Genomic DNA, 13,805 nt, shown 5'->3' on the forward strand with positions numbered 1-13,805 from the left:
GAAGCGCCAGATCCGACACAAGGATGGGGGGGGGGGGGGGGACAACAAGCAGGTGACGTCAGCTGGGCCGGGCAGTGGGCTGAGCAGGGACAGGGAGAGATGCAATTAGGGGGGTGTGAGATCTCTGCGGTTTTGGGAGAGACCAAGCAGTCAGGGATTCTGCCCCCCCCCGCCGCACTCTCCCATTTACACCCCCCTGCCCTTCCTCCAGAACCCTGGCCCAACACTCTTCATGCCATGTTCCACCAATTGGTACACAAAGTCTTGTTTTTATTTTACTTTACAAACATTAACATTAAAAAAATAATAATACACAGATGACTCGGGGGGGGGGGTTCATCCATGCTATAGAAGGGGGCAGGTATTAAAGCCCTACACCAAGCATCCTAATCCTCCCCCAGACAGGCTGCCACCCACGTTGCTCTGCTGAGTCACTGGTAAACGAGCCCCCCCGAGGTGGTGTGGGGGGGCTGTGTATCTCTGTCACTCAGTTCATTATCAGCTCGCTTGCATCCCATGATGTGACATTGGCTGCCAGATGGCCTGCAAAGCCACAGCCACGATGCTTGGAGCCCAGGGCTCAAACACGTGTCTGAGGGACCATGTGATGTTTGAAAGAGATTACAGGAGAGGGGTCAGAAGAAGTGTCCTTACGGGTGACGTCCACCTCCAGGTCTGGGGACCCTGCCCGGGATGGATCCCTTACACGAAGTGCCCTTTTCCCACACACAGGTAGGCCAGGAGTACACAGGATGGGACAAGCAAAGTCCAGAAGTCACACGGCACATGCTGACCTCTGCACAGGGTCCGTTCTGAGGCCAGGGGTGGAGCAAATGAGTTGGGGGTGTGTCCTCTATCTGGCCGGGCTGTAGGTGACAGACGTCTCCTGCTACGCCCAATCCTCCTCGTTCAGTAGCCGTACTTGTCGTTCAGGTGGGTGCGGCCATCTCCAGACTGACCTGTCAGTGTGTGAGGGGGTGGGGCATCGTTACAGGTCATGGATGTGGCCGAAGTGGGCACAGTCCCATTCGCGTCACGGCCCTCCTAACTGGCAAACGGACTCTCGCTCGGTCACTGACACCCGTGGGCCAAAGGTCCAATTGCACCGAAACAAAATGGCTGTAGAGGGTCAGAGTGACGTGTATGCTGTAACCAAGGGCCCGGAAACATCCGGGCCTCGGCTCGCCTCAGGAAAAGGGAACAGCCCCTGACTCACCATACGATCGCACCCTAGGCCCCCAGATTGGTTAATGCACCGCAGATGCAGCACTATGAAATTCATGAGAGGACTATGGCTAAACACCGATTCATACCCTGACAACCCCCCATCAGGACACTAATGTATGAAATTACAGAAAGCACCCCCCCTGAGCAGGGCAAGTCTCCGGCCCTCCAAAATGCTGCTTTATCTTATCACAGCAGGATGACCCCCACTGGCACTCCCCAGGTCTGATTAAGGAATCCTGTCGGGTCCCGGCCTTGATGGACACGGTGACCATGCGGCCCTCTTCCTCCCCACCCCCTACTCACTGCCCCCCCCCCCCCCCCCCACTTTGCTGTGAAGGTCAGACTGTGGTGCTTCTGATCTTCATATTCCACCAGCACATTAAAAGACTTTGATGTGAAATCCCCGCCCCCGCCCCCCCGCGCATGGTCCCCCCCACATAGAGGGTCCCCGCTTGATTTAATCTCTTCAAAACACTTTCTCCCCCAGGAGGTGTAAGTATAGCCTCCCATTCAACAGTAACACACACACACACGCACACACACACACACATTACCATAGTGTCCAAGAGTATCACCAGGCACCAGACCTGGTCACATGACGGCATCTCAACAAATCAGCAGTAACCTGCTCTCTCTCTCACACACGTCACCTCAAGGTCATGTGACTTGCACTAAAAGAAAAAAAAGTGTAGACAGTCCTCGCTGGAAGGCTGCCACGTTGAATATGACAGACACTTTTAGCTTTATACTCTCATGTTTACCATGTCTTACCAGCAGGGGGCATCCACACGCAGTAGTCTGGGTCATCCTTGGGGTACTGGGCAGACAAGGTGACCGAAGACTAGGAAGAAAGTGGTGTACAAACAGGGGGTGTTAAACAGCCCGGCTAGCCCAAACAGCAACCCCCCCCACCCTTTGGCCCAAACACATTTACTTTATCCAGAAGGAGTTCAGGTCCTAGCCCAGGCAGTGTAATCAGGTACTCACCTTACTGGGCCCATACACCTTCCTCTTCCTCTTCACTTCCTCCTTCTTATCAGAGCCACTGTCACCGCACTCTGAGACAGCAGACGGAGTGAGGAGTTCAGTTTGGTGAATCTCTGCCACGACGGCCAGACAGCGCTCACGACACCCCTAACCTCTACCCATCCCTAACCTTAACCATAAGTAACCAACTTATGGCATTTTGGCATTTTACTTTTTTGATTGCATTCACAGATTTTTATAAAACTGGTGATCCAAATGGGGACCTCAAAAGATGTCCCCAAAAATAGGGAAATTTCAGGTTTTATTACACATTGGGGACAATTTGGTCCTCAAATGTGATCTATGCAAACCCCCCCCCACACACACACACGCACACGCACACACACACACACACACACACCTGGTGAACGCGTGTTTGATGGCTGCCCGCCCTCCTCTTCTCCCCGGTCTGGTGTTGGCTCCTCCACCGGTTTTGGCCTCTTGGGACCGCTCTTCCCTAAACACACCAGTTACACTCGCATCACAACAAGGTGGCCATTCCGTTTCTGGATCCTCGGATCCTGCCCAAAGTGATGTGCTTCTGCCATCTACTGGTCCGCAGCGGAACTACACTCACTAAAGGACCTATAAGAGCTACTGAAATATGCCGATATGGCATTGTTGCTCACCTGTGCCAATGTGAGTCTGGGGCTCAGGTGCCACCAATGAGCTGTTCTCTATTTCCGTGTCTGCTCCATGCTGCTGAGTCTCCTGCCCACTGGAAGGGTCTGCCTGCGCTTTCCCCGCTTCCTCCTCTTCTTCCTCCTCTTCCTCCTCCTCTCCACCAGGGGGCAGCTCCTTGGTGACGAAGAGCTCCGCAGGCAGGGTGGGTCGCTTTGGCGGCATTTTCTATGATAAAGGAAAAATGGGGGAGGAATTTTAGCAGCATTTGACTTGGGGGGGGGGGGGGTTTCTATTCCGGAGGCAGGAACAGAACTCACTCCGATGGTGCCCGTCCTCAGCTTGAACTTGCTGCCACCTTTCATGGCACCGAACATGGGCAGGGCAGGTTTCTTGCCCTCTGCCTGCATGGTGCCGTGCCCTCCTAGACTGCAAGAGGAGCTTCAGTAGAAAACGATCACTCACTTCTTAAAGCTCTCAGGACAATTACAAGCTAACGGACAGCCAGCCATCAACTACAGAACATACAAGTAAACAAGTGTTACAAACTGATTTGAACATAACTAACGTTTTTAAATCGTTCATTATAAAAAAAAAACAAGCAGTATTAGCTATGGGGGGAAAAAAATCTGAGTAAGCTAAGAGTGCAGGCAGATCTGAATGACCCCCATCATATCCTGCTCTCAGCACGCTACCCTACCCGGCCTGTAGGGGGGGCAGCTGCGCTGGCCTGGTGAGCTCCTGGAGCCGCCGGAGGCGTTGGGCCTCCCGCCGCAGCTCCGCCACCCGCACGTGCATCTTCCTGCGCTCAATGCTGTCCAGTGGGCTGGGGGCATTCACAGCACTCATGAAGGCGTCCAGGGGGTCCTCAGCCGACCGCTGCGCTCCACCTGCACCGACAGGACGGCGGTCAAACCGGGTCCGAATGTGGAGCCGACCGCGGTTGGAACGCGGGTCAAACCGGGTCTGAATGTGGAGCCGACTGCGGTTGGAACGCGGGTCAAACCGGGTCCGAATGTGGAGCCGACCGCGGTAGGTACGCGGGTCAAACCGGGTCTGAATGTGGAGCCGACCGCGGTTGGAACGCGGGTCAAACCGGGTCTGAATGTGGAGCCGACCGCGGTTGGAACGCGGGTCAAACCGGGTCTGAATGTGGAGCCGACCGCGGTTGGAACGCGGGTCAAACCGGGTCTGAATGTGGAGCCGACCGCGGTTGGAACGCGGGTCAAACCGGGTCTGAATGTGGAGCCGACCGTGGATCAGACACGAGTCAAAGCACGGGTTAGACCAGGGGTGGGCAAACTACGGCCCGCCGGCCACATCTGGCCCGTTAGTGTTTTTAATCCGGCCTGCCGAAGATTGGTACAGAATTGCCCAAATCAAATCATATAATTATGACTGCATTCATTTGACCTTGTTCTGTAATGCCTGGCGTTCCACCAGGTGGCGCATTAGGCACAATGATACATTGACTTGATTCTGCGGAGCCCGGCCTACTCTGTTACTACTCTGCGACTGCTCTGAACCCATCTGCAACGATGAGTGAGCCAAAGAAAAGAAAAGTCGACAGTGAGCGTCGAGTGTTTAATAAGGAATGGACAACTAAACACTTTTCACTGAAGTCCGGTCAGAGGCCGTATGTCTTATTTGCCAAGAAACCGTCACGGTTTCAGAGGAATACAACATCAGCCGTCACTTTCCACCAAGCATGCTAATTACGCTAATGCTAATCACGCTAAGAACCAGTCAATGCAAGAACGGACGGCTACTGGTCAGAGGTCGGCAGCTAGTTTGCAGGCTCAGCAAAACACCTTCATCCGACAAACTGCCATCCAAGAATCAAGTTGTGTGCTGGCATTCAAATTAGCAAAGACCAACAAGCCTTCCTCCGAAGGGGGAGTTTCTCAAAGAGTGCATGGTAGAGACAGCAGGTATCTTGTGTCCTGAGAGCAAGAACAAATTTGAAGAAAAAAAATAGCTTATTACGCAGTGACTCGCCGTGTGGAGCTAACTGACGAAGACTTAGCTAGCAAGCTAAACAAAAAAGCGGAGTCGTTGACATTATATTCCTTGGCACTGGACGATTTTTTTAATTTTTGAGGGATTAATGACAGTTTATTACGTTTCTTGAAGAAATTGACGCTGATCACTATGTGGACAATGCACACCATTAAAAATACCAGATTAAGTATGTTTATATGTATTTATTCAGAACTGTCTTCATTTTTCCTCACCATGACAGTTACATTAAAAGTACACATATGTTGGAAATGAAATGTGTTAGGCTGTCTGTAATGGAAGTGGGCCACCTTATAACTGAAAAATTTTATGTGGCCCTTGGGCCAAAAAGTTTGCACACCCCTGGGTTAGACCCATTGTGAATGACTGAACACTCACCCTTGGCTGAGCTGCTCAGCTTCTTCTCTGTCTCAGCCAGCTCCTTCTCCACCTCGGCCAGCTTCTCCACCTATGGGCAATGGGTTCCGTGAATTAGCTCAATACCAGGAATGCCCCCCCTCTAAGGAAGGGGGCGGGGCTACAAACATGCAGGGAATCCAGGGCCTTACCAGCGAGTCATAGGTGTCGGGCCTCTCCTCGATCTTCCCCGCCTTCTTCATTCGCTCCTTCCTCTTCCTCTCCACCATCCCGGTGCGGTCCAGGAAGGTGTCATCATCACTGTCATAGAAATCCTCCTCCTCCCAGTTCTTCTTCTTGCGTTTGCGGGACACTGAGTGACCGGGACAAAAAGGCATCATAGAGGAATTCCACTTAGGTATTTTTAGCTTAAGTGAAACTAACTTTACTTGGGTCATTCCCAGATGGCATCATGAGGAAAGCACCTTGGATTTAGGTCTGCAAAAACTCAAAGACTACCATTATTTACTATAGACTCGTATTATTAACCAGTCTAAAAGAGGAAAAGTAACTGCGTAATTTTACTAGTTTTCCCCTTAACCCTCTGGAGTCTAGGGGTAGGGAAGACACTTTTTCACTGACTGGGGCATGATCACACATTTCATTCAATATCATAAATTTAATTCATGGCAAACAAGTTATTTCTTACATATTTGTTTTGGCATAAAACTCATCTTAATCTTAGTGTATTTTGTAAATATGTCAGATTTATGTGAAGTTTGGAATTTGACATCAAAGTATAGACATTGCAAAATGCAGTTTGGAACACTTGCAGAAACATTATAAGTACATAGTAAGCAATGGTGCCAGTTTGTTTTGATCCCAGATATCTGATCACCAAAGTCTTGGCTACATGAAGGTAACTAAATGGTGTAGTTACAACGTTCAGTTGGATAAATAAATAAGAAAAACCGAACTCATGTCACTCTTTCTGGCTACTTTCATTGAATATGTAGCAACTGTCATGTGTATGAATGAGCCATTGACACCTGGCCACGTTTCCCCCCCCCTTTTATGGCGCTGACGGGGATGTATCTGGATCGCGTTTCACCGCTGCGTTGTTCATCTGATTACCGTGCGAATGCGATTTGAATACGCGCTAATGCGGCTATTTAGAATGTGAATAGTGATCTTCGGGTGACAGCGGTACTACACGCCCCCGATGCAGGTAAAACAATGTAAGGAAGCATTAATACTTCCTACAATGGGTGTTTTAAAAAGAAGACAGATTACGGATTTAGTCAGTGTTTTTTTCATGTTTCTATAATAAGATTTCAGTGAGTTATGAACTGAAATACACGAGAAAGATGCGCCGGAGGATTAATCTACACTACCACGGTACAAAATAGGTTTCCCTGTTCAGGCCCCTGCACCTCCCTGCGCACCTGCCTCCTGCCTCAGCAGGCCGCGAGCCTCCAGCATGCGGCAGGCCTCCAGAGAGCACTGCACGGCTGCCTCCTTCTTCTTCCCAGAGTGGGTCACCTCAGCCACCAGCTGCCGGCCCAGAGCGTCATCCACAGGCAACCTGGGGGCACCGGGACGCACCGTAAACCCAACACCGGCCAGAAAGGGACGTCGGCCATCAGAACCAACAAGAGTAGGTGCTGGACTCACTTGATCCTGCAGGTCCAGGTTCCGTGGCCCTTGTCTTCATACTCATATTCCAGCTCCTCCCCTGCAATCAGAGGGTGGTTACTGAGCCTGACCGCGATCACTGAGCTGTAAATGATCAGCCGATCTTTGGGAGTACAGGCCTGGCCTCGCGGCAGCAGACCACATTTCACCTTCTCTGTCGAAGAAGCCCTGCAGAGCTTTCTTGGGGTCCTTCAGATACGCTGCTTCCTGGTCCTCCTGAAACTCCATGGCAAAGGGGTTCTCCTCATTCTCATCCTCCTCAGGCAACGCTTCCTCTTCTGGGGATAGAGGAGCAGGGGCAGAGACCAACAGTGAGCACCTGCAACTCCTCACGACAATCCTCATTCTCTGACAGGTCTAGTTCTTTTATATTAGTGTCAAGTAAATGAGATTCATATAAACCAGAAGAGAAATAAACAGAGAAGCCACAACATACTTACAGTGCTTACTGTGGGGTGGGGATAGAAATTATAAGTACAGGACCAACCCACTCCGCTCGCCCAGGGCTACCAACCCCCGCCACTCGCCCAGGGCTAGCAACCCACGCCGCTCACCCATGCCCCAGGAACATCCCGAGTCCTCTTTGGAACTCTTGGTCCTGGTGCTGGATTCTCTCTCCCCTTCCTCCTTCTTCTCCTCCTCCTCCTCCTCCTCGTCATCATCAGAGCCATCTCCCATCATCCTCTTCTCCAGTTCTGCCCTTTGCTTCCGTGCTCGCTCCCTCAGCTCGGTAACTGTCAGCTCAGACTCCGCCTCCTCATCAGAGTCTGGACCCTGCAAGCAGACGATAGTCTGGTCAGCTCCCAAATGTTCATAGTACTCTACATATTTGATTTCATTTTGTGCTGAATCTGGTATCTTCTACTTTTAATCATTGTCTTTGGATCAGTGCAGTTTACAGGTAACTTTCAAAGTCCATCTACCCAGCCTTTCCTCAAGTCATCCATCGCGGAGCCATGGCAGGGTTGAAACTCATCTCAGGCAGCATAAGGCAGGGGTACACCATGCATTGGATGCCAGTCCATCACAGAGTGTGTGTGCACGTGCACACACACACACACACACACACAAAAACACACATACACACACACAAAAACACACATACAACTTGTTCAACACAGATCAACATTCTAATACCACAAAACAGGGACAGGATTCAAACCCCCAACACTGACAGTATCGAGGTGAGACTGCCATCCACTGACCAGGTACACCACTTCAAATAAAATAAACGCACCAAAGAATTATGCTGCCCAGTCGCCACGTTTTTTTTTTTTTTTTTTAAATCCTTAAGCTGCAGCTAAAATCGCAATCTTTTGTATGAGACATACATAAACGCCTTTAGGATTTACGCCACGGAAACAGAATTACTCACCTGCAGGATGAACAGGCGACTGCTCCCCCCGAATTTGAGTACATGTCCGACCCGCAGCCTGATGTAGGTCTTCGGCGGGATCTTGTTCTTGTTGATGAAAGTGCCATGCGTGCTGCCCAGGTCAAAGGCGTAGAAGCCGGCCTCTTCCCCGACAACACCCGGCTCCCCTGGGCGCCCGCGGTACTGAACCACCGCGTGATACCTTGAGATGGAGGGATGCTCCAAAGACACGTCGCAAACGGGCAGGCGCCCGAACACGAAGAAACTCCTCTCGGCGAGCGGGACCGTGTCCAAAATGGTGCCGTTCTTCAGGATCTCGAACGAGTAGGTAGATTCGGCTAAGCCGCCCCAAGGAGGCTCGGTGTACGGCAAAGGGGGAGCGTCATTTAACTTCCCATCCGGCGGAGGTTTAGCGGGAAACCTCGGTTTGATTTTCTGTGGGGCTTTGGTGGGGGTACCATTCTCGTCCGTTTTGGTTACCTTCGACGTGACGCCCAAATTTTGAATCGTCGACGGGGCGCTGCTGCCGGCTTCCTTATTATCCGCCGACTCGCCTTTGAGGTGACATACCTCTTTAGACGCCTCTGTCACTCTGCTGCAGCCCGCTACCGCAGCGACTCCCTTCCGACTGAGAACACTTGGGGCAACGAAAATAGCGGGTTTCTTGAATGTATCGCCTGTTTCTTCTGTAACATCATTCACGACGCATTTCGTCTCACTGTCCCGTTCACTCTCAACAACACCTACCACAACTGGTTCGCTACTGACTTCAGATTTTACGTCTGCTCGTTCTTCCATTTTCAGAACGTGCGTAGAGTCCGCCATGTTGGTTTTGGTACGGTCTCTTTATACTTCCGTTCCGGCTTCATGATAAAGGTTCCGAGTAAGCTAGTCCATTTTAGCAAGACATTTTCAAATAACAACAACAACATTGTTGTTATTGACATAAAATATACTAACATATTTCTGTATCGAAACTATTACGGGATCTTCATTATACAGCTTTATTGAAAATAATTGCGTTTAAATCAGGAACTATTTCAATTAGCATTTGCTTCCACACGAAGCAAAATATGCGCCGGCACGTCGAGTTTTATTCGGAAAGCCTTCAACTACTGTCATTAGTCGTTGCTCCACGTATCGAATCTGCATTTTAAGTGAGTGTCCTTCTATGTAATAATTTAGCTGGTGCAAAAATGACTACAAATAGAAAATTCAATGTAGGAGTAACATGTAATCTACACCGACGGCCTCTTATGATGAGCTATTCGCATCTCCACTGGTAAACTAACGAGTCTTGGTTTGGTGGTTTTGGGAAACTCCCGCATGTCGTGTCCAGTGATGCATCTGAGTGATGTTCCCGTTATTTCTAACTGAGATGTGTGTGTACACGCTGTTTTACAGAGCGCCCTGACCTGATTCAAAGCTACAGGCTGGATGATGCCGTACTGGGGCGAAATCCCGGTCCCGGCGGCGCCGCCCAGCCGCAGCTCCTTCGACCTGCTCCAGCGGGAGTTCCGCTCGGTGGAGATGCAGGATCCGCCCCTGCATCAGCCTTCTGCTCAGCGCCCGCGGCCGACCACTATGCTGGACATCCCGTCCGAGCCCTGCAGTCTAACCATACACACCGTACAGCTATGCCAGCACGCCCGCCGCCTCCGCGCTCTTCTGGCCGCTGCCCAGGGCCAGCCAGTGGCAGAGGGCGCTGCGAAACTCGAAGAAGGGGAAGCACTCCCCCCACGGCCTTTAACGCCGGCTGTCCCTGATGACCTGCTGCCCCTGGACAGCAAGGCGCCCCGGCAGCCCTTCCAATTACGACACAGTGACCCGGAAAGTGACTTTTACAAGTAGGTCCCCCATTGGGTTTTACTTGTCCATCACGTGACTATAGTATTGGCCAGCAGGTGGCTTGTGGTCTTGTGAGCAGCGGGCTTTGGTTAGGGATGCCTGTCACCCACTTGCTGAGGGCACATCTCATCTCTCTCCAGGGGCAAGGGGGAGCCAGTGACGGAGCTGAGCTGGCCATCCTGCCGGCAGCTCCTGTACCAGTCTGTGGCCACGGTGCTGGCCCACGCCGGCTTCGAGTTGGCCCAGGAGAGCGTGCTGGAGACGCTGACGGACCTCGTGCACGAGCACTACTTGCGGCTCAGCCGGCTGCTCCGTGTGGCCGTGGACCGCGAGGCGTGCCTGGGGACCACGCCGTTCCCCGACGTGGTGGAGCAGGTCTTCCACGAGGTGGGCATCGGCAGCGTGCTGGCCCTGCAGAAGTTCTGGCAGGTCCGCATCAAGGATTACCATAGCAACATGCTCCAGGTGAGGCGATGCTCAAGGAAAGCAGTATCTGGGCCGCAGGCTGATCATCCCGCTTTGGGATTAGAGTGCAGCAGTGATAAGTGTAGCTTTTCAGGGTCCAAGTCAGACTGTCACTAAAATGTACTGAAGCCCTTCTATTAACGTTTTTCCACTGCATCGGGTACAGAACTTTTGGTACTAAAAAAGCAGTACTCTTCTGTTGATTTGCAGTGTAGTATCAAAGTGCAAAATGAGCTGCACATCGCCCAATCCTATAATATACTATACTAGCCGAATTCAGTACTGTTGTGATGATGTAATTTTGTGCCTGTATCTGTTTTTCATTCTGGTGGAAAATGAACACGAGGACCATTCATTCTGGTCCTGTTTTGAAGTACCTGTTACTGTGGAAAAGTGTCCTAAGACTTTTATACCTACAGATGTGGCATTGAAGTGCATATGGTCAGATTGGTTTGTGCTCTAGAACGTTCCGTTCAGCTCTGAGTTTGTCCAGGAAAGCTCAGCGTCATGAGATTCCCCGATAAGGGTTCCTTGTGCCTCATGACCTTTAACTGGACAGTGCGTGTTGATTGACAGTTGAGTGACCAGTAGGATGTGCCGCTGATGGTTGTGGCCGGGTCCCCGCCTCAGGTGTGTCGGGAGCTGTCGGAGGAGTATGATCGCCTGGTGAACCCGGACAGGGCGACCGAAGACGCCAAGCCCCTGAAGGTGAAGGATGAACCCCTTAGCGATAATATAGCGTTCCCTGTTAGCGAAGAGCCCGAGGCCGACCTGGCCTCTGGGGACCAAGCCCTGCCCACCCCCAGCGAGCGTGTGACAGGGGGCCTGGAAGGGGACAATTCACCGCACTCCTCAGGTACGTGCCTGGGCAGGCACCTGGCACACAGTGGCCTGTATGCAGCACTTAGGATGAACGCCTTCCTGCTATTGGTAGATGCTGTCTTCTGGTTACTGATCATTGGTTGTGTATTACAGGAGTGACGGGCACAGCAGTGGCAGCCGCGGCAGGAGTAGTAGGAACAGCGGCTGCAGCAGCGGCAGGGAACAGCTCCCCCTTGTGGCACCTGCCGCAGGTGAAAATGGAGCCCCAGGATGCTGAGGAAGGCCAGGTGTCAGGCCACGGGGTCCTGGGAGGCGACGTGTTCGAAGAAGAGCCTATGTCCACCATGAGCGAGACGGGAATCCCGCCCTCCCCAGGAGGCGTGGCCTCTGACGGCAGCTACCCCTCCCATTCGCCCGACTCACTCATGGGCTCCTCCCCCGTCTTCAACCAGCGGCCGCGCAAGCGAGCAAAGAAGATGTGAGGGCACAGTGCCACCACCCTGTCCGCACGGTGCAGGCCTGTCACCCCTTTCTTTGGACAGCTACTCATTTTCTGCCGCAGTTCCCCATGATCCATGTGCTGCGTCGCAGACGTGTTTCCCTGTGGCTTTTTGGACTTTTTATGCGTGCTTTTAAAATGTGTATATTTCCTAAGTAAACCTGCTCCCTCTCTCTCTGTCTCTTCTTCGCCAGACAGATTATGTTTGATACGACAGTAAAGCAGATCTAACTTTTTGGTGGCCATGTGTCTGCTGGTTTCACATTTTACGATCATGTTTGTTTAAACGTCTCCTGCCCAGAGTGATGTATGAATGAGGTAGACTGTGGCATCAGTGGCTGCAGAAATCTTGACGTTATTAAATGGGGAATTAGGGTTATTGTTTCGGGAAACTGGCTGCGTTGAAACAATTTGATGCAGTCACAGTTTATCATTGTTTGTAATGGCAGTTAAATGACATGTATGTTTATTATCCGAAGTCTGTAACATCCCAGAGAACTGCCCTCCCATCTTCAGTCTCCCAACTTTAAATGGATGCTGAAGTTTCCAATGCTAATGAGTGGAGCCTGCAGGCTGAGTTTTGCCTCTTGTTTAGCTTGATGAATCATAGGTGATAACCCACAGCCCCCACCGCCATTTGTGAGACCGTTGGACCGGGGTGGGATTTGCACAGAATAAAAATGAGCTCAGAAGATGGTAAGGTCCGAAGGTCTTCGTTAACCATTCGGTGCCAGTGCTTCCTGCGTGGCACATGAGCTTCACGCCATAGGAGTCTTCATGGGACACCCCTGACCGTCTGCTAATGCCACCCTCATTGTGCCCAGCAATTATTCGGCATGAACGGACGCAATGAAATTAGCATCTGTTTACCTTAATGGAACGGCGCGGAAAATATGACACATGGAGTAATTACACTCAGATGTCTGTGAAGAAAGCGAAAGGACATCGGTCTAGGATAATGGCAAATTAATTACAGCTTGCATAAATCTGCATATTAATTGAGAGAGCTCTGTGATTACCTGTTGTAGCCTTTTTTTATACACTCTTTTGTTTGAGGTAAAATATTAGCTCAAGAAAACAGTTCAGAAAGAGCCTTGGTGCAGGAGTGAAAAATGGGATTTTTGTTCCTGAATCTGCCTCTCAGAGCTGCTTGAAGCTTGTTGCTGTGGTGTTCTGTCACCTGGGTACAGATACCGCATCTTGCAGTGTGACCAGTCAGGTTGTTTGTGCCCGACTTGATTGATAAACTTTGCCGGTATGAAGCACGATCAATTTCAAACTGCTGTGCAGGCAGGGATGTACCGTACTCAGTGTGACAATGCAGGGGCTTTACCTGCAAGGCACTACTGTGCTCAAGCCGTGAGCACATTTATGTTTGTAAATGGGTATGGATGGATGTGTATGGATTCATCATGTAATGAAAGATGAAGCAACTTAATAAATTCTACATTGCAGGGAACTTTTTCCCCTCTGATTTCTGACAGGCAGTACAGGGACAGCCTCTGATTTCTGCCAGGCAGTACAGGGACAGCCTCTGATTTCTGCCAGGCAGTACAGGGACAGCCTCTGATTTCTGCCAGACAGTACAGGCAGTGGTGGAACAACTGCACACTGGGCCCTGGGGCAAAAATATACCATGCCACCCTCCCTTTCCAAATTCACAGCAAGGGCCTGCCCCCCCTTCCAAGTTCACACCTAGGGCCTGCCTATGCTAGTTGTAGCAGTTGCAGATGATGAATTTTAAGTAGCCTCCAAATATCATTACCCATCATGCACTGCAGTAGTCAGCAAATTCCATAAACTTGATTTTTTGTTAAATACACGCCTCAATAACATAGTTTGACTGCAAAACATTACAAACTATTTCAAAAT

General features: G+C 50.9%; 2 protein-coding genes across 5 annotated transcripts; one reads left to right on the forward strand and one right to left on the reverse strand.

Annotated features, from left to right (window-relative positions):
* Window positions 1-249: 249 nt before the first annotated feature.
* On the reverse strand, window positions 250-9,159 carry slc4a1ap (solute carrier family 4 member 1 adaptor protein). 3 transcript variants are annotated; one of them, XM_023793085.2, is made up of 14 exons: window positions 8,300-9,159; window positions 7,479-7,698; window positions 7,074-7,202; window positions 6,904-6,964; window positions 6,675-6,814; window positions 5,442-5,602; window positions 5,272-5,341; window positions 3,575-3,764; window positions 3,195-3,303; window positions 2,883-3,102; window positions 2,615-2,710; window positions 2,215-2,285; window positions 1,999-2,068; window positions 250-959 (listed from the first exon to the last, which is right to left on the reverse strand). In XM_023793085.2, the coding sequence occupies exons 1-14, from the start codon at window positions 9,122-9,124 to the stop codon at window positions 910-912; spliced, it is 2,412 nt and encodes an 803-aa protein (XP_023648853.2). In that variant the 5' UTR covers window positions 9,125-9,159; the 3' UTR covers window positions 250-909. The 3 variants fall into 3 exon arrangements, with proteins under 3 accessions (XP_023648853.2, XP_023648850.2, XP_023648859.2); XM_023793082.2 differs by having other exon boundaries at window positions 3,195-3,315; XM_023793091.2 differs by lacking the exon at window positions 8,300-9,159 and adding an exon at window positions 7,848-8,249 and having other exon boundaries at window positions 3,195-3,315.
* Window positions 9,160-9,183: 24 nt separating this feature from the next.
* supt7l (SPT7 like, STAGA complex subunit gamma) lies at window positions 9,184-13,392 on the forward strand. Of its 2 annotated transcripts, none has more exons than XM_023793104.2 (5): window positions 9,184-9,456; window positions 9,704-10,146; window positions 10,288-10,612; window positions 11,243-11,468; window positions 11,588-13,392. In XM_023793104.2, the coding sequence occupies exons 2-5, from the start codon at window positions 9,737-9,739 to the stop codon at window positions 11,914-11,916; spliced, it is 1,290 nt and encodes a 429-aa protein (XP_023648872.1). In that variant the 5' UTR covers window positions 9,184-9,456; window positions 9,704-9,736; the 3' UTR covers window positions 11,917-13,392. The 2 variants fall into 2 exon arrangements, with proteins under 2 accessions (XP_023648872.1, XP_023648882.1); XM_023793114.2 differs by having other exon boundaries at window positions 9,441-9,581.
* The last annotated feature ends 413 nt before the right edge of the window (window positions 13,393-13,805 follow it).

Source organism: Paramormyrops kingsleyae, chromosome 14 (genome assembly GCF_048594095.1).
Source record: "Paramormyrops kingsleyae isolate MSU_618 chromosome 14, PKINGS_0.4, whole genome shotgun sequence".
Taxonomy (NCBI): domain Eukaryota; kingdom Metazoa; phylum Chordata; class Actinopteri; order Osteoglossiformes; family Mormyridae; genus Paramormyrops; species Paramormyrops kingsleyae.